The sequence below is a fragment of the Manihot esculenta genome, chromosome 2, assembly GCF_001659605.2.
Source record: "Manihot esculenta cultivar AM560-2 chromosome 2, M.esculenta_v8, whole genome shotgun sequence".
NCBI classification, from domain to species: domain Eukaryota; kingdom Viridiplantae; phylum Streptophyta; class Magnoliopsida; order Malpighiales; family Euphorbiaceae; genus Manihot; species Manihot esculenta.
Window position 1 is genome coordinate 1,103,707 of NC_035162.2, and position 21,161 is coordinate 1,124,867.

Consider the following 21,161-nt stretch of genomic DNA (forward strand, 5'->3'; position numbering starts at 1 on the left):
GCTGTTAAATTGTTTGTTGTGATACTTAAATTACATGGACAAAAATATTGTTTTATTTATATTAAAAAATAAATTTATTTTATTGTTGATTCTTCTCAAATAGTAATTTTATTTTATTTTTTTATAATAATAATTTATTTAATAACTTTTGAGATACTCTATTTAATATATATTGAAAAATAAAATTTATCAATTATAGAAAAATTAATAATATGATATATTTAATTTTAAATATAATAATTTAAGAAGATAGTAAAAAAATTATTAAATAAACTTACTGTTTCAATTATATAAATCAAATAATCATTGGCAATCTTAATTTAAAGTATTAGATTTAATTTGTACTTTATTAAATATTTTTAAATAAAAATTGATTAATTTGAATGTAGTGTAATCTGATTTCATTTAATTTTAATTTTATCAAAATCTCAATTTTAAATTGTACCATGGGTGGATCTACCTGAAACGATGTCATAGATGCAACCCCGACAGAAAGATGAGCGACACCCTGCCATCGTTTAATTTTGCTCGCCTGGAAATAATAATATTTTATGTCACCGACATGCACAGTCCGGTTACGATCATTTTCCTACGGCTAGGTCAGTTGCATGGCATTTTTGTAAAATACGACTAAAGTTGTGGACTGCTTTGTCCTTAGAATATTTTTATTTCAAGTATATGAGAAAAAAGAAAAAGAGAAAATGACAAATGAAGATGTGGTCAAAAAGGAGGGTCCGATGTCAGAGTGCTTTATTCCAACCGCAATCAACGGTCTTCCCAATCCCCGCCGAACTATAAAACCTTAATTTTATTTTCTATAATGTCTCTCGCTTTTCGTATTTATAAAAGTAAAAAAAAAAAAAAAAGAAATCAATAGGAGCAGTCTGCTTTTGACACGTATAAAAGTCAAGGAGGCAAGCTTCCGCGATGACCGGCTATGCCGGTTCTGTCACGGCCACGGCAGCATTACACAGTTCCCTATCAGTTCTACCCTGTCGTCCCCACACAGTGTCTCCACCACTGAAACGGGAATAGCCGGTAATTCAGCTGCACTTTTAATATGATGCCACGCAGCACTCGGAGCTCCAAAAAAAAAGAAAGGATTCCACGTGGTGCAGGGTAGGTATGAATGCAGAGGATCATGCAGTGGGTGAATGGTCCTTTATAAAAAAAAAGGGGTATATGTAATGTGTTTCTTAATGGCAGCAGATATAAAAATGGTTGGAACTTGAGCGAATTCTCCAATGGGAAAAAGGCAAAAGGCTTCCCTTCTATTAGCTTTCATACGTGGAAGTCTTTTTGTTTTTTTGTTAAGCACCTTAGTGCCCTCAATTAGGGGTCTTCTTGTTCTCTCACAGCATTTTCTTTTGAAAATTTTGGGATATGCCCACTAACGTTAAATTCTACTTTCATACTTGTAAAGTCAAATATAATTTGTTAGACCTAGAATAAATATAAGAAAAACTCATTAATTGCATACAAAATTCAATTGGGAAGATCTGAGTTATTGCCATTTGCATGGCTTGCGTGCTTTCAAGTTAGATTGTTTTTCACTCAAATTGAGTTTGCTTAATTAGGCAGACATATGCTGCCTAACGCTAAACAAGTTACAATACTTGTCAACATGGGGATCTGTTCTTGTTAATTAAGTACCTTAATTAGTTGGATTCTCACTAGTCTTTTCTACTTCCATGGAGTTAGATAGAATCTCAGTCAAATTAATATTATAAATGAAGTTACATTAGCAATATAGAATCTATATCCAAGCTCGATTACTTGTCAAATGGGCAAGTTGGCATTTGTGCAAAGAGGCAAAATGAGGAAGCATGGAATCGAGCAGTGGGTGAGATATTTTAGGCAGAGCTCTGTGATCTTGATCAGTAGGAGCTGGGTTGGACAGGATGGGACACTGACAATAAAAAGCAATGATGCAAGTATACTCTGGAGCTGAAGATTACCAACATGCATGTGCTTTAGCTTGATATCTTGTATCTTTAATTACAAGGGGGCCAAGCATTCTTTCTATATTTTTTATAAAAAGAAAAAATCTTTTAAGCAAGATGCTATTCCTTAGCAACAAGGTAGAACCTGGAATTTGAGAGGCATACAAGAAAGAAACACTGGTTTCCAATTTAATGAATTATATTAGCAGTCCATTCATGAAAATTCAGTCCTGTTAGCAAAGACATGGCAATGGATTATGTGTTCAAGTAGAGAAAACAAAAGTTTATTAAATGGGTATACACTTAATCAGCAAGAACTTTTAGGCCTGTGCTCACACGTGCAGAAAAAAAATCATAGTGAAGGACAAATGGCCTTTGGTAGAGACACATGGCCCTATATTGATCTCATATGATATGTGCATGTCTTGTACTGAGGATATGATAGAATGTGAAAGCTTTAATGGCGGAGGGGAGCCTTATCTCAAACCACGCTCCCAACAAAATACATTCATGGACATGGCTTATGAGGGATAATCTTTGCATGCCCCACTTCTATTTCCCTTTATTCTGTAGCTGTTTACCCTTTCTTTCATTTTCATTCGCAAATCATTTTGTTCCCTGCCATTTTTTTTTCAACTGTTTCATATGTTATTGTATTTATTGGGTCCATGCCATCCAAGGAGTGAATTCAATATTTTACACATCAAGGGTTTTAAATTGAAATTATGTAAAAGTTGTCAACGCAAATTAAGGTAAGAGTGACACACAAGATGCAGGGCCACCCGAACTGGATTGAGTCAATCACGGAGAAATCTGCCGATCTTAGTTTTTTTTTTTCAAATGTTACCATTTTTCATATAATAAAAGTATTTGATGAATAAATGACTTTTGATTGGTTATTTGAATTCTCGACACTCAAACAGGACAGCTTATATCCACTAGATGGCATGAAAGCACTAAATTACGAAGGGAAGTTGCTTCCATTTTCTTAATTATTGTAGAATTTTATTTTAAATAATCTTAGTGGCAACTATATAAAATTATTGTTCTGCTTTAATTTCACTGTGGGATTTGATTTGCTTTTAATTCCGTGATTCAAGCCGCAATTTTCCTTTATTTTTTTTTCAAAAAAAAAAAGGTCATTTGGTTTATCAATTTTACATCTTTTTCTTTATTATTAGTTTTGAATTGTCATGTAATATCAGAAGATCTGGGCGATTTCATTTCAGATGACTACCATATTCTTTAACCTTGGCTGTATTTAATTGCGAAGTAAAATCACAAGGCATATTTCACTTTCTATTTATAAAACCCTTGGGATAAGAGCTTTTGCTAATTCTTTTTTTTTTTAATATTAACTGAAATTTAAAATTAAAATTTTACAATGTCAAATGACTTGACTTTGGAATCTAGTATTTACCCAAATCAACATCTTTATTAAACACTAAAAATCTTTGTCCCTAGACCCACAACATAAAAATCCATGCAATCATAAACCTTTTTTCTGTGAGAAACCAATAGATGAAATATTCCTCATAATCATGCTCAACATAATTCAACCAGTTGGGTCATTTTCATGTGTAAATTGTTGCCTATTGAGTTGACGATGTTTTGGGTTAATTAAATATAGATGGAGAATATTCACTTCTCAACGGTTACAGTTCTTCAATTTTTGGAGGATATATTATTACTCAGGATTTCATTCTCTAAAAATAATCATAAGGAAAAAAATACAAAATTGCATTGAGTCAAAAGATTATGAAAAAAGTATTCGTTGGTCAAACTTTATTTCGCTAAATAATGAGGAGTTAAAATCCTTTTTTTATTGACATAAGAGGGAATGGAGACTCACTAAAATGAAGAAATATGAAGGGTATCGTGAATATATCTTTGTAATAAAGTTGTTATAAGATTTTTCTTACGGAGTCTTATATTATTAAGAATTCTGTACAATATAATCAAAATTTACGAAACAACGAAAGAAATCTCCTCTTAAGTAAATATTTCTAAAGTCAAATGGTTCATAATCTCATAATAACACCTATAGTTATATTCTACTGGTTGTAGTTATAGAACCATATTTATTCTTTAAATTCACCGTTCCACGAAAATTAATTTTGATAAATTCATTGAGAAGTATGGACTATTGACACCTCTTGATGGATAAGTCTATAGTTCTAGAAAGATATTAAGAGAATTCGAAAGTATAATACTTATATTTTAGATTAGATACATTCTAAAAATTTTAATGTAATACTTATACTTTAGATTAGATACATTCTTAAAATTTTAACATGAAAATTCAAGAATATGGGTCTGCAAAACTCAAAAAATATAATATGTGAGATCAAAATCTTACAAAACCAGAAACGTGACTTAACTCATCTCATTGTGATCCACAGTTAATGTTGCTCCCTTTACCGATACTAGCAAAAGCTAAGATAGAAAAGTGATTTCTCCTGCTACATCAGCTCAAAGTGACTATACAAACAAACTGAAGACTGGAGGAGTAAAAGAACATTAATCAAGCAATCTAAGCTTTACAAGTTACAGGGGAACAAAGCTTGTGGCTAAGGTAGGCACATGTCTGGTTTCCAAATTTGATTTTCAAGCGCATTGATATTACACACATGTATACTTAATCAGTTGTCGACCATCACCATCAGTAGCATGCACGAAAATTTGAAATTTGAATATTGATTTTCTTTTCTTTTCATAAAAAAAAATGACATCATATGGGATAATTTTGGTAATATCCTTAATTTTAAGAATTAGGCACTCATTTTTAATTAGGCTTATAGATTCCACTACTAATATAAAAGAAAAAGGATGTTTCATTATTAATCGTTTGTATATGGAAGAAGCGAACCCGCACAAGAGACAACCTAGCCTGTCTACTGAAGTGACCCTCTGTCTTTTTTTCATTATTAATAATATTTTTGTATATTAAAACTTAATTAATTGATCCTTATAAAACAGTAATTTATCATTTTATAGTGTGTTCTGAGAATAATTTTTAAAAAAATTCGATCATTCATTTAAAATTTTATTTTATGACATTAAAAAGCTAGAATTTCGATCTTCTTCACTTGTTCCTATCCAAAACAAAGCGGTGAGGTGAGGGATTGAGGCAGAACTAGTATTTTTCAAAATTATCCAATGTAAATAGTATTTTTAAATTAGAAATTAATTTCTAAATTTAATTATTTATTTTTTCAAATATATTTTGATAAATTTACTTTAATTAAATACTGAAAGATACTCTACCAATCGTACTCATTAAAGTCCCCACAATTAGCAAAATGCCCCAAAGTTTATTTGGATTGTTCCCTGCAGCATGAAGTGCGGTTGTTGGAGAGTAAAGTTCTGCAATATAAAATGATATTAAAAATATAATAATGGAGAAAAAAAAAGACTAAAATGGGAGCGATTTTCCAATTGATTTGAATGAATCTTAAATTAAAATTAATAATTTAGTTTAAGTTTGTTTAATTTTAATTAAACAGTTTAATTTTCAATATTTCTAAAATTTATTTTAACCTTGAAATTAAAATAAATAAAATCCAATACTAATTTAAAAAAATTGGATCATTCGATTTGAAACAACCGACTTAAAAAGCAGTCGGAGTTTTTCCCGATGTCCCAATTAACTGCCACGACTTTTGGGGCCCAGGTGATGTACTTCTCCAGGCTGCAGCTTCCCTCCATTACGGCTATTTTGTTCTTCTCCAATTCTCGATCAACGTCGCCGTTTAAAAAAAAATGATGTAATTGCATTTCTTTTTCCAAGAGTTTTGCATTTTTCCAGAAGATTAAATTGCGGAAGTTTTCAGTTAAAATTGTTGTTATTAAAATTTATAATTATTGAATATGATAATATTATTAAAAATTTTAATAATAATATTACCAGCAAAATTATTAATTAAAAATGTATCAAAGTTTTAAAATGGAATAACAACTTTATTTAATTGGAATAACTTAATTAAAGTAGTTTAAATTTTTAAAAAATATTAAAATATTAAAATTTTATTTATTTAATTTATTATTTTTTCAGAATTTTTTAAAATTAGAGTTTTTTCTATTTATTATAAAAAATAAATTATTTTCTCTAATGTATTTAAATTATTTATTGAAAAGTGAATTTTTAGAAATAATTTTTTTAAATTAAATAGGATTTATAATTTTTAACAGTATGAGAAAATAGTATTTAAAATAATATTTTTCGATGTGAGGGAAATTTTATTATAAATATTTATAAATAAACTTTATCTATTTCCTATAAGAAAACAAACGGATGATAAAGTGAATGACATAGGAAGCAGCCCAAGGTAAGTCCATGAAGTCGGCGACCCCCTAGTAGACATTTAAAAAATAATAATAAATAAACGTAGCGGATACCACAGGAATTAATGTAGAGTGATCTCAGCCGTTAATTACCCAAGTGAGTAGTAGATCATGGCGATCTGCGGGGTCCATGCACCCCCAAAAACTGCCACCGTGTCGAATCGCAATCAGCGGTGATATTAGGGCCCCACATATCCGTGGAAGACGGGAAACGTGTAATCAGAAGAGGAGTGAAGCAAACCTTGCTCATGTGAGTGCACGTGCCAACTGACAATCTCATGGGACCCACCATGTGATGCCGCTTCTCAACTCTCAACTCTCTCTACTGCTAGTCCCAACAACTCATGCATGTAAAGAACGTCATGAACGGAATGCGACTGCACGTGCTGAGTCCATGTGTTCCAATAGATGGAGACCACGTTGGTTTCCTTTTCACGTGCTCTCCAGCGCTTGGCTGTATATGCAAAAAGGCAATAATACGGGGGATAAGAAAAATAAGAGAAGGAAGTGTATCCACTTTTTTTGTTTTAGAAATTTAATAAAATTTAATAATTTAAAAAATTTAATAATTAATTTTTTTATTAATTTACTATTTAATTTTTGTAATATAAACAAACTTTATTAATTTTATAAAAATTAAATTTATTAATCTCTCAGTTTTTCCAATACAAAATAATGCAGAGTGATTTGTGTATAATCATAATTCAAAGAGTGAGAATATCTTTGAAGACAGCGAAGCTGAGTTTGTTTGAATTGGGCCTCTATGGGCTTTATGAATGATGATTCCATCTTCTCCGTCAGTTGATGTGTTATTTGTTACATATCTTGGCTTGGAGCTTTTATAAAAGAGGGATATTTTGGTGATTTGTGGGTATTGGTGGATCGGGTTTGGATTCGACACTTTTCAGTAAGTGGAAGTGTTTGCATGGTATCGATACAGGTTTCATCGGAGAGTAATGTTGTCCTTTCTGCAATTGACTTCCTTCAAGGCTAAAAAAGAGTGAGATATCGTGAGAACTACCATCACCTCTTTGGAGCTGGAGCCTTGATTGGTTGTCGATGAGCCTGTAGGTGTCTTGTGGTATTTCTAAATGGTTTTTCTGAGGCGGCGGTTTAACTAGTTGTGTTTGGTCAATGGTAATGGTAAAGTGGGGAGCTTATGAAACTGAGGCTTCTTTGGGTATGGGCTGGGTCGGTTTGTTCCTATATGGGCACTTTGGATTGTTATTTTTTTGGACTTTCTTTAACTTTTTTATAATAAAATACTCATTAAGAGTAATTTTCAAGAGTACTTTCTATTCAAAATATATAAAAGATAAGTATATCTAATTTCACTTATAATGTTTTAATGAAGTAAAATTAAATGTGTCATTTTATCTTACCTTTCATAATCAAATATGATTTACTTTTTTCGTTATGTAAATTAATTAATTTTAATAGAATTTAAATGAATTAAATTATTTTTTTTTAAATTTTGTATTCTATAAAATTAATAATGTAAAAATTAAGTTTTTTGAATTCTCGTGAAATTAATTTTAAAATAAATCTCATTAAAATTATAAAGATTTTATAAAACAATTATTTTTCTTAAAATTTGTTTATATCAAAATTTGAGAATTTCATTTTGTTCTCTCCCTTAATATTTTATTTTTTTTTATTTTAACTTTAAATTTGCTTATACTTTTTAAATAATTAATAATTGCTTACTTTGTTAGAATTTAATTTAATATTAAGTATTAACATTCAATGCATGTATGATTAATAATAAGAAATTCATTACATTATTTTGTTAATTAAAAAAAAAAGAGTTCACCATAATTAATATTTTTATAAAAAAATTATGTGAAGTTTAAATTTTAAATATTATTAAAAATATTAATCATGGTTTTTCAAAAAATATTTTTAATGTGATAAAACTGATTGTTATTCATAAAAATAAATATTTATGTTTAGGTTAGAAATAATAATAATGAAGGAGGAAATAAATTAATTTAAATTTATTACAAATTTATCTAAAATAAAAGAGCTCAATTGAATTTTATCCTCTTAAAATTTATTTTAAATAAAAATAAAATAAATTTTATTTATAAGATTCAATTTTCCCTGTAAGTATTCATTTTTGTGTATTTTGTGTTACGTTGAAGCAATATTTAGACTCATTTTGAGACTAAAAAATCTTGAAATTTGACCTGGAAACTGCGTGGTTGGAATATGTTTTGGTTGGTGTATGACCAGATTTCTATTAAAGACTCTGCTTGCATAAGATTATAACAATAAAGTTCACAAATTTGCAAGGGTTGAAAGATAAGGAGTGCTTAAGAAAAACTGACCCAGAAGTTATTCTACATATTTCGTAAGATCTTGTTTGGCTTCTTGGCTACAGTAACTATGCTTCCCATTAGGCTAAACTAAGATAACAGAGAGAGTTTAGTTTGCAACGAATAATTTGAATTTATTACGGTTTAGTTTGGGAAGGGTGCCACTGCAGCAATAGCAAGAGACCATAAAGGCAATTCCTTAATCTGGTCTTGCAAATCGATTCCTCACATTACAGATCCTCTTGTTCTTGAATGCATGGCTTGCAGGGACGCAGTTTTGCTGGCTCAGACTTATGGTTGTCAATGTGTTGAGTTTGAAGGAGACTCGGTGGTGATCCGCTCTTTTTCTCATGTTCGTCGGTCTGAAAATGAGGCAGCTGATTTGCTAGCTATCGGAGTTCTCCAAGATGATAGATTTGTTTATAACTTAATAGCTCAGTCAAGTTTTGTTTAGGAATGCATGCCACCTTGATGTTATGAATTTTCGTCTACTTCTCCAACAAAAAAAAAAAAAGAAAGTGAAAATGATTGCCTTGTGATGAACTGCAATTGAGCCGATAATATTCTTTTTTAACCATGCATTTAAGATGTTACATTAAAAGTTAATGGGCTATAACATAGAAAACAGGCCGACAACTACAGAGAAAACCACAGGAAAGTTCAGAGTAAAAATGAGTAGAGCCCAACCCTGAATAATCCAGCCTAAAGCAAAAGTTGATCAATCGTAACAACATACATGTTCAATTTAAAATGTTTCGGTGCATAGCAATTTTTAGTATTGTTGGGCTATTATTTTCACACAAAAAATTAGGAATTTGTTGGCCCTTTTTTTTTCTTTTCTTTTCTTTCGAAATTGGCCCGTTCTTGCAATATTAGCTATTAGGGATGTTTCATATATGTGCCATAACATCATCGAGATTCTTAGATAAAAAATATGTTAGTAAAAAAAAAAATCAATATTAGCCAGTAGACTGTTTCATACGAGGATTTGGGTCACAGTTGAGAAACGGCGCTGGGATACCTTTCTTATTAGCCCAACATTAATAATCAAAATGGGGTAGCCAATATGAGCGGTGCATCCACACCATAGATTGGGCTTGACCCAGTCAAGGCCACCGCCACGTCTCCTGCCTAGGCCAGCCTGGCTCATTACAAGATTTCTATCCAAGTCAAAATTAAGACATTATCCTCTTTTGCGAGTAATTATGGCGTAAACAAAAAATGTTGTATGTACAAAAAAAATTTATTATTATATATAAATTCCATCATAATTAATAATTAAATATTAAAATATGAAATGTGGTTGTAGATGGGAAACGGCAGGCACATAAAGGCTGACTTTATAGAGATGAAATATGTTTTTTCCTGGAATGTGGGAACCTCCTGAACTAATTACCTTCCCTAATTAAAACCCCATAACGTTAACACCTCCCTCTCAATCACTGACCTCCACAAAACACCTCCACATGGCTTCGTCGATGGCGCACGTCCGTCACTTTGCTTCCAAGTCAACTTACCCTAAGCCGACGGTTCTATTAGAGTTCTACAGGTAGGTAGAGATGCAAGTGTCTTAATCTTCTACATATATGTAAGGTATTTTTAGAAATTAAGAAATGGCTTGTTATCAAGACAAAGCTTAACAACAATAATGGGTATTTGAATTTTTCTTTTTTTTTTTAAACCTACGAGATATAGAATTAGAGCCATTAATAAAACTTCATTTCTTTTATAAAAAATACTATCTAAAAAAATTATTTTTATTTTTTATTGAAATATGAAGTTAAATTTATTATAAGAAGGGGATAGGCCATAAAATATAAGAATTAATTAAGAATTTAAGATAAAAGTTTTTATATATAATAAATAAGAAAAAATTAAATTAATATAAATAAATTTCTGTTGAATAATAGAATTCATAGAATTAATTATGAAAATAAAAATAACTTTATTTATTTAATTAAATTAATTATAGTTATAAAAGATACTCTAAATAATCAATTTCTCTTTGGGTATAAATTAATTTAAAAAAATTTGCTAATTAATACAATTAACAATCAATCCAAAAAGATATCTATTATATTTAACTTATCAATTAGATTTAATTTATCAATTTAAAAACACTCAATTTTAACTAACAAATTAAATCACGTTTTGAGCTATAATTTTTTAATTATTATTTATTATTGAATATTTTAATTAATTATAAATTTTAAACATTCAAATTAATAATATGTTATATTGAAAATATAAATAATGTATCACGTTGAAAACAAAATAATAATAATAATAATAATAATAATTATTATTATTATATCTTATGGTCCATAATAAAATTGAAGCTTCAACTTATTTTTATTGAGAAATAAAAAAACTAGCCACAAATTACTTTAAAAAATATTGAAGAATGAAAGAAATTCGAAAGTGGAAAATATCCGAAACTGCTATTAAAAAGATGTTTTAAATAGTAAGAATATAGAGAAATTCTCTTAAAACTTTATTTTAAAAAAGTTCTATTTGAATAATTCTAATAAAATAACTCTTTTAATTTGGTTTTTTAAGAGAAATGGATATTCCTTTATTTTTGAGAGAGTTTATGTAGTGAAATCTAGATTGAGATTGTGTATTATTTAATAGAAAGATATAATTTTTTTTTTCTGTTTCTGTTGCTATTCCAAAGTTTATATTAAATCTGTTCAGTCACTGACATAATTAATTTTTTTTTATTGATTTTGACTTTTTATTATTCTTATTTTTTAGTTAAAACATAATAAAAAATATAAAATTAGAAAAAAAAATTTAAATAAACGATAAAATAAAGGATTCATATGATAAATTTGTATTTTATCAATTTTACAGATCATAGCTTACAAATATTTTTTTCATGATACAATTTCTTAAAATTGAGTAATATATGTAATTAATTACAGGTCAAAAAGGTGTAGAAGTTTTCAGAAAAGTGATAAGATCGTTTTTTTTTTCTTTTGTTTCTTAAATCTGAACTAATGAGATAAGCAAATTGACTAAGTAGAAATGGATAAATAAAACAGAAATTTTCAAATATATTCTCAGATGACCTAAACAGATCAGTGAAATGAATGCAGTGGGGACTCAGGCCACTCACACCACCGTTATGTTTGACTCTTTCTCCTCCATTATTAATGGATATAGAGAGAATCATCCATTTTACTATTGTTCAGAAATATTAATTTCCAATTAATCTTCTCTAATTTTGTCATGTTCAAATTTCCTTTTTCTTTTTCTTATTATTCAATCCATCGAATAGTAAATAATTTGATCATTTTATTTTTTTATTATAAAAATAAATAAAATTATATTTTATATTTATTAATGATATTGTTATCATTAGAAAAGAAATTTTAGATTTTTTTAACTCAAGGCATGATGGTAGGTCCAAGTGCCATACCATCAGAGAAAATATAACCAAAAAAGATGTCAACATTATGAGGACCATCAATAAGTTGAAAAGGATAAGAAAATTTTCATTCTTTTTTTTCCTTGAATTTTTATTTTTATTTCATTATCTTATCAATTATTATATGAAACCAAACTTCATCCTCGAAAAAGCCAATGATGATTGTCAAAGTGGCGGTGGATTCATACAGATATTTGAAAAACCCACCACCACACCCAAATCCACCATATTTCACTTTTTTTTTTTTTTTCTCTGTTTTGTTTTTTCTTGTTTACATGTTTGAATTTTTAATTTCAAATGAAAATCATAATTTTTCTCTTTAAAAGTTAATAAACACACTAATTATAATTAAATTACATTAAAATTTAAATTAAAACAATTAAGCTCCCATCATCTTGCTTACTTCATTTCAATTGTTTATGGGTGTGGAATGGATGCTTTCTTCATCTCATTTTCCGTCTATGGAAAAACAAGAAAATTGAGAAGGTGAGACAGCCACATTAAATTTATCACATGCTATACGTACCCACATCTCCTACTCCTCTCATATATTTTATCAACAATAAAATATTATATCTTGAAAATAAAATTTTAAATTGACTTCAGTGTTACAATTAATTATAATTATTTGAAATAATTAGAACCCCACCTTAAATCAATTATTAAAATTTCAAATTAATTAATTATTTTAGCTAGATTTAGTACGGGTTTGATTTCAACTCCAATTAAATTGGGTTAAATCGAAAATCAACTTATCAAATGTGGTCCTTTTAGTGTTTATTCCTCACTCTCCTACCTTTTACTTGTTAAGGAGGAGCTCGTTAAAGCTTCAAGGTATCTCAATCACATGTGATTACCCTAATTTCCAAATTTAATGTGGGGACCACTTTGGTGTCCAGCTAGCGAAAAATTCACCAGTTTACAACTACTTGGGCCCAGGCTGATGTGAGCCACTCACTGGGCTGGCTGAGCCCATCAGTGATTCGACCTCTTCTGTGATATCATCATGACGTCACAAACCAATTGCAGATACCCCCAACGACCTACGTGGTATTTGGGACCACTGGCTAAAAAAGCCACGTAATCTGCTACCCTCTTCTAGTTACGTGAATGGGAAAAGAAAATGAATACCCAAATTGCAAAAGAATCACGATAATTTTGGAGATGAAGTGAAATTCTCTTGATCATGAATGAGAAAGAAACACGTGGCCAAACTGTTACGACGTGTCTGGATCAGGAGACAGGACCACTGCACTGTCGGCTTTCGCGGTTGTGTTTTTGTGACCAAGTCTGCATATGGACAAAACACAACTTTTTCGAAGTCCAATTCATAAAGTTGCAATTTAATTACACGTTAGACTGAGTCCACCTTGTCGGAAATTTTTACTGCTCGTCTCCTTCAACTCGAGATCTATTTCCAATCGAAATTCAAAAGTTAATCTGTGTAATTTTTAGAATAATTTTAATATTTTAAAAATCTAATTAATTACTCAATCTGTCTTTTTATTTGTCATTCTAGTAGTTTTTTTTCTTTTTAATCATATATGGTTTTATGATTCAAATAATTTGCTCTTTAATAAATATAATACCAATAAGATTCATACTTGTTTATACAGATATTTTAATTGAAAAATAATATAATTTTTATTTTTATTAAAATTTAATATATTTATTATTTAATTTAATTTGAATACAAAATTCTCAAATGGCATATAATAAAAAACATAGAGAGTAGTACTCCTTGAAACCTTGCTCTCTAAGTAAAACCTTAATATTGGAAAAAAGCTTGTAAGTGGGTGAAGTGCGAAATTGAACAAATAAAGCAAGAAAAAAAAAAAAGGCAAAGTAAGAAATGTAGATAGGTAAGTATAGAAGAGCGCATGATTGAGGATTTGAGGCGTGGAAGGTTAGTTCACATGTAAACTGGGGAAACTTTTTACTTGCGGGGGCCATTGGAGATGTGCAAGCTTTGTCTCTTAAAATCTCTATTATCTATCTACCTTTTCAAGACTACCTTTACGTCTTTAATGCACCATACTGTATTGGGTCCCATTTTGGTAAGCTATGTTGCTTTCTTCTTTAGGTTCCAATCACTGCTTTACTTTACCTTTCTCTCTTCGTCTCCCAAGCCAATCCATTGCTCGTTCTTCTTTTATAATTGAATTTGTAGAAGCGCTTAAATGGCTAAGCATGAGCCTAGCTGTGCCATTGAAGCCAAGCTTAGAATGAATCGAAGAAAGGTAAAATTTATCCTGTAGGAGAGATCACGAAAGAGGAAAAAGTAGATAAAAGTGGTGTCGTTTTGGAAGCAGACGCGTGGCTGAGATATGATTCTGCAGACTTTAGAAAATCTCCGAGTCTGACTCTGTATAATTAATAGAAAAAGTGGCTTTTTAGCGATTAGCAGTGAGGATGTACGGCTGCCTGTCTGTGGGGACCACACGGAGACAAGATTTATGAAACTCACTTCCTTTACAGCTTTCATATTTGCTTACAGCAATTTTACTGTTACACCGTCTCAATTATTGTAATTTTCTTAGTCAATAATTGTTATGCTTGCAAAAAATTAAACAATTAAACCTAATACTATAATTTTAATCTGTACTTAAAATGTCCTACATCTTTAATTAAAAATATTACTTGTATGTTTGGATGGAAGGAAAAAAATGATTAGAAATTGGTTTATTTAGATATTAGGACAAAAATATTAGATATAAAATTGTTAATATTGATGAGTATAGTTTATTTTATTTATATATTTATTTATTATAAGATATTAATTTTTTAGGTTACTAGTGTTAATATTTTCTTAACATTTTCAACTTAATTTTATTTATTATAAATAAAAAAAATATTCCCTGATGGGGCAAATTAGTCACTGAGCAACCAAAATTTCCTTCAAGTTGGACTCGCTCAAAGATGAAACCACTTGGAATTGGAGGCTGTGATTCTGAGAAGTGTGGACACCAGCTAGAATATGGTTGAGGAGTGAGGAGTCTCTTCCTCTGCTGCTATAAATATGCCAACTTTGGACCCAACCACTAGTTCATTGTAGCCCCAAACGCCTTCTTTCAGACGCTTATCTTCCTCGCAAGAAAAATATCTCATTCCTTGATTCTTCTACACAGGATTTCTAATGCTTCCCTTTCTCCATAGCCACTCTGGTTTTCTTGCTTTCACAAATCAAATTCAAACTTGTGTTTCTTTTTCCCCATTAACGCTCCAGCTTTAAGTTTTCTTTTCTGGTTCTCTCTAATATTTTCTTTCATTACATATTTCTTCAAATCTCTTGTTTTCGAGCTGTAACTTTGCTTTTAATAGTTTCTTTTTTCCTTTCCCCTAAAACCCATTTTTTATCCTTCAAGGAAGGGGACAAATTTTTAGTTCACTGCTTCCTGTACATTTATTTTTCTTTCTGTTTCGTCTGCTTTCTTCTCTAGTAGCATCAGTCTCTTTAAACATTGAGAGAATGCAGGAAACCAACGTTCCATTTGGATTCACCAACGCTCCCGATATTGGGTCCTCTCTCTCGCAACTCATATTGGCGGGAGGGAGCAACACCTTAGATTCAATTTTCTCTCATTGCCTTCCAGAAAGCTCCATTTCTGGCCCTGTTTTTGAGCCTTTAGGCTCTTCAGTCTACCTTCGCCAGAGAGATCTCTTGCAAAAATTTTGCGAAGAAAACAGAACAAATAATAATAGTTCTTTTTCTCGCAATTTGTTGACAAACCCAATTCAAAGTTCTGTGCGGACAAGCAATTATTTAGCTCCAAGCAAGAAGAAACTATACAGGGGAGTCAGGCAGAGGCATTGGGGGAAATGGGTCGCAGAGATTAGACTCCCTCAGAACAGAACGAGAGTCTGGTTAGGTACCTATGATACTGCTGAAGCTGCAGCTTATGCTTATGATCGTGCAGCTTATAAGCTTAGAGGCGAATATGCCAGATTGAATTTCCCAAATAACAAGGATCCCAGCAAGGTTGGATTCACAGATTGCAACAGATTGAATGCTTTGAAGAATTCAGTGGACGCCAAGATTCAAGCTATTTGCCAAAAGGTAAAAAGAGAAAGGGCCAAAAAGAACGCAGCGAAGAAGAATAATGTTGATGCTAATGATTCTGAGAGAGATAAAATGGTGAAGATAAATTCAAATTCAAATTCATCTTCCCCATCCTCATCATCTTTATCACCTATTGTTTTTGGTGATAGTTGGGATGGTGAATTGGTGTCACCAACAGTTTCTGAGGATGGGTTCTGGAAGTATGAAAATTCTTCCCCGTCTGTTTCCACAGATTGTCAAATAATGAAGCCAGAAGGAATGGATTTTGATGGCTGCTCCCTCGCAAGAATGCCTTCTTTTGATCCTGAGTTGATCTGGGAGGTTCTTGCTAATTAAGGAACCATTTCTTGTCAGAATCCTAGTGATGAGCGATGTGTTATCTGTTTTTACTTATCCTGTTAGTTCTAAGTGTAAATGGTAGTTTCAATATGACTATCTGAGTACTGTTTCTTGTTCTTCTTGTTGTAAGTTTGGTTAGGAATATTAGATATTGTTGCTGTTTTAGGTAAAGGGTTCTTCTTCTATGAAGCCTGGCCTTTGTTTTTGTATGGAGGCAGTGAAGGATGATCATGCTACACAGAGATTTGTGTTGTATGAGAAGTTTGTAGCCTTGAGTTACTAGTTGAATAATTTAAACATTTTACTTCTTTTTTCCCTTGTTAGTGCATTTACTATACCCATTAATATACGTTGTCTTTTTACCTTACTTTTCTTCAAACTGTGTGCTCTGTTTCCTCAATAGATTTTGGGACCCGTTCCTTCCTGTTAAGAGATGATTTAGAGAGAAATAGAAAGTTCCTCTCTTTTTGGTTCAGGTGAGGGAGCCGGAAGTGTGAAAGAAGATTAAATACTAATAATAATAATAATAACTAGAACTTGTTTACAGGAGGTTCATTTCGTCTAAAATTGCCACACTTGGTCACATCGGAATTGAGAAATAAAAAAGTAACGAGAAACGACTACAGGAGAAGTCTAGTGACATAAACGCCATAAATTATCTGATCTGATATATATATGATGAAAGTGAAGAGAGCCACGTTTAAACACAACTGATCCTCCATTCTCCATGCTTCTTAATGAGACTGAGAAGCTTGTGTCAGAAAAGAAAGTGGTCCTCGTCTTCTCCAACCATAAAAAAGATTGGGAAAGATCATCATCCTTTTGTTGGCGTAGTAGTTATCTAATAGCTTCCAGTTCGTAATGGGCCTGCCTATAGGCGCGAGATGCTCACGTAATAGATTTATGGGCTTGATTTCACAACTAGCTTAGCCCATCAGTTTGCCATTTGTATCAGCCTTGTTGGTTGAACGTATGATTGGTATGAAATGAATGACGAGCGTTAGATAGATGAATTGAATGGCTGAGGACCTCAAGTAGAAGTGTTTGGTTTGTCTAGTACTGTTCCAAGCCTTAATGGTAAAGGCAGCTTTTGGGTCCGTCAAATTCATCACTTATGGTTTTAGAGGTTGAAATTGGCCTGTGGTGGAATTGGACGACATCGTTTTATTTGTGCGATTTTATCATTCTCCGCTCCTCATTGAAAATCTCTATCCGGACCGGACCGGACCGGACCAGAGACCAACACTCCCTAAAAAGTATGGATAAACAGGATTAAAAAATTTTGCAAGTTGCCATTTTATTTCATTTTTTTAATGAACAAAACGATGAGATGAGAAGCTCTGGACCTCTCTCTATTGGTGGAGCTGCCAGTGATGGCGGTGTATTTTGGACGCTTCTGTTGAGAATTCCTCCACTCTCCTCTTCTCGATTCACCCGTTAGAATACAACCTCCGCTATTCTCGGCGATCTTTTGACCTTCCATTTCCGGTCACGATTTTCCTCTCTTTATGGTGACCAGTGATTATATGATCGTCAACGGCAATGCGTTTAGCAAGATGGAAGACGATTACATCAGAAGGCACCATAAGCACGAGGTTAAAGACCATCAGTGTAGCTCCTCTCTCGTTAAACACATCAAGGCTCCAGTTCATCTAGTAAGCTCTTTTTTTTTTTCCATATTATTTTCTCTTTTTAGCTTATTCGATTTAAAAGTGGAGGATTCGTTTTGGTAGATCCGAGAGCATTTTATATCGATTGTTGTAATTTGTCTGGATTTTGCCTTCCAGGGCCTGATTGGATAATATTATTATATTCATGTGATGTTTTTATTGTATGTTTGCGGTATTTGAATAATCATCAGGTGTGGTCTCTGGTGAGAAGATTTGATCAACCGCAGAGGTATAAGCCGTTTGTTAGTAGGTGCATTGTGCAGGGAGACCTTCAGATTGGAAGTGTTAGGGAGGTGAATGTTAAGTCTGGACTTCCAGCTACCACTAGCACTGAACGATTGGAGCTGCTAGATGACGAGGAGCATATATTTAGGATGAGGATTGTTGGAGGAGACCATCGGCTTAAGGTATGAACAATTTGATCATATTTTGTATGTATGTGTGAGAGAGACGGAGTGTGTGAGAGTAAGTACATACGCGCGTGAGAGAGAGAGCACGGGTTTAGTTTTGGTTGGCAATCTTGAATGCTATTTGAATTCCTTGATGTTTGAGGTGTTGGTAGGGTTGGACTTGTGGATTATATGCTGAAAATTTCGACATCTACTCAAACTTGCATTAGTATATTTAGGATAAATGTAGTGCTTTTAGCTAAGATACTTATAAGTTGGGCTTTAGTAGACAGTCACAGTAGTGCAGTTCTTTTCTAAATTGCTGTGTTCCATTTGCTTTATTGTCTAATTTCTATGTTGCAATGTGAAATCATCTAGTTGTAGGGACACTTGAGCTAATAATTATATAGAATTTTGCTATTAGGTCTAGTCAAGGAAATTGTCCAGTTAATGATAGATCGTTGTCATTTGAGAGTGAGTTTTGAAGTGTTGATGTACTCGAAAAAGAAATAGCGCATTGATTTACAAAAAATGTTACTGGTGGGCTGATGGTGAATTACTGATGTTCTCTAGAAATTTATCCAATTTATATTTATCCTTAGAGCTTGTTTATATGCTTCCATCTTATTTGCATTCGTTGCTGTTTATGAGAAAATGACTAAATAAAATTATATTTTGTTACATATTCGATATTTACTTGAGAATGTGAGAGTTGTTATGATAGTTAGCTAAGTTCTCTTTATATTCCCCTCTTAAAAATGAGCATTTTGAGGATGCTCTTTTAATCTTCTTAACTTGCATAACTTGTGCAGCAGATTCATTATTTGCTTTATATTTGGCCATAACTGTAAGTTGGATAAGTTTCACTTGACAGTTCATCAACCTATGCTGATTAGAACTTCCTCTTTCTATGAAATGAGTTGCTCCTCAATGCCATATTTGATAGTTAAAGCTGCAAATGGCTACACCTCCTCCAATGTGTTTGTGTGGAGACCATACATGATTCTTCCATCTCTCAGGTCTCTTAATATTCTGCTTAATTTGCAGAACTACTCGTCCATCATTACTGTCCATCCAGAGGTCATTGATGGGAGACCAGGGACAATTGTCATAGAGTCGTTTGTGGTTGATGTGCCAGATGGGAACACCAAGGATGAAACGTGTTACTTTGTTGAGGCCCTAATTAAATGTAACCTGAAGTCACTGGCTAATGTATCAGAGCGTTTGGCAGTGCAAGACCGAACTGAGCCCATTGGCAGAATCTGAAGCATTTGGAGCAGACTGCCAGTGCAGTGGCTTCTGTTTATGCAAGTGGAAAACGTAATGGTCTGTTGTCAGAAGCAGATTGAGAGTTTCACATACTATAGGCAAAGTTTCTTTTTCTTTATAATATGCTCACTCCCTTTTCACCATTTGGATGTCTTGTCTATATTAGCTGACAAGTACGATCATCTATGCCCATATGCTTCCTAAATGAAACAGCAAACTAGATTTTCACTGTTGCGTGTGTGTTCTTTTTTGGGTGCTTTAATAATGGGGGTATATATTGACCTCTGATTGTAAATATGAATGCATGGAGAGAATTAGTTTAACTATGAAACAGATGCTTGTTCGCATCATCCTTGGAAATTATATATGGTACACCTCTTTCTATTTGCCGGAGGAATGGGATACAAGAATGTATGATCTTGTTTCTTTAGGAAGAAACTACAAATATGTAAGCTGTGTTCTTTTAGTTTATTGATGCCTTTTTTACCATATAGTCTCTTCACTCGGTGAAAACAGAATGACTTGTTAGTTAACCTGTTAGCTAACTTGCCAGCTCCAGGTTAAATGAAAAGTTACGCATGATATTTGATGGGATCTGTTCTGTTTGCAGTTTGGTATTTGTTGTTATAGCTGCCGTTGAAAAAACCTATTAAATATGCTAGTCACAAGTATTAAAATTATTTTTGCATTTAATTTGACATATTCTATTCACAAGAATCCAAAACAACTAAATAATTTTATAGCACTGCTTTTTCAACATTAAAATAAAGGTTTTTTTTTTTTTAATAAAATCATTTTTTGATATGAAAGGAAATATGATGTACAATTATAGTCAGGGACATTGTTGGGGTGTTATTTCATCCCTTAATACTCCTCCAATGGTTGCCCTCTTTTTCATCTTATTAACTAAAGATCCGTCTTTTGAAGGAAATATGAAAGGCTAGAATTTATGATATTGCAGGATCATACACACTGTGGTAGGATCATACTTTTCTCGTGCATAGCTTGTAAACACATTTAGTACGAGCTTATGTCATTGCTTCCTTCGCAGTGGATGATATTAATTGGCACTCAACTCGACCAGCTTTCTCGTGTATATGCACTGAATGATGATGAGTATACCAGTGTCCCCCAGGTTTAAATGGTCTTAACTTTTAACTCTGTTTCAAAATGCATTTTGTGGAAGGAAGATTATCCAAAATAATATGACGCATGTGAAACTTAACAAATAAATTAAACGTTTAATTTCACCCCCAAAATAAATGGACATTTTTTGGTCGAGCAACAGTGAGATGACCCATCTCTGATACAATGTTAATAAAACGGATTGGATATACTTCCACTTCAAAAGAGACCTTGTGAATGAGTATTATTCAAATTATATAAGTACCTTTTC

At 31.9% G+C, this 21,161-nt stretch overlaps 2 protein-coding genes across 2 annotated transcripts; both read left to right on the forward strand.

The window, feature by feature from the left end:
• The first annotated feature begins 14,983 nt into the window (after positions 1-14,983).
• LOC110609282 (ethylene-responsive transcription factor ERF061) lies at positions 14,984-16,753 on the forward strand. The gene has a single exon (XM_021748748.2). It carries the CDS (start codon positions 15,508-15,510, stop codon positions 16,432-16,434), a length of 927 nt encoding a protein of 308 aa, XP_021604440.1. The 5' UTR covers positions 14,984-15,507; the 3' UTR covers positions 16,435-16,753.
• A 957-nt stretch (positions 16,754-17,710) lies between these two features.
• LOC110609283 (abscisic acid receptor PYL8) lies at positions 17,711-20,254 on the forward strand. The gene is made up of 3 exons (XM_021748749.2): positions 17,711-18,092; positions 18,299-18,514; positions 19,544-20,254. Exons 1-3 carry the CDS (start codon positions 17,946-17,948, stop codon positions 19,760-19,762), a joined length of 582 nt encoding a protein of 193 aa, XP_021604441.1. The 5' UTR covers positions 17,711-17,945; the 3' UTR covers positions 19,763-20,254.
• Positions 20,255-21,161: the final 907 nt, after the last annotated feature.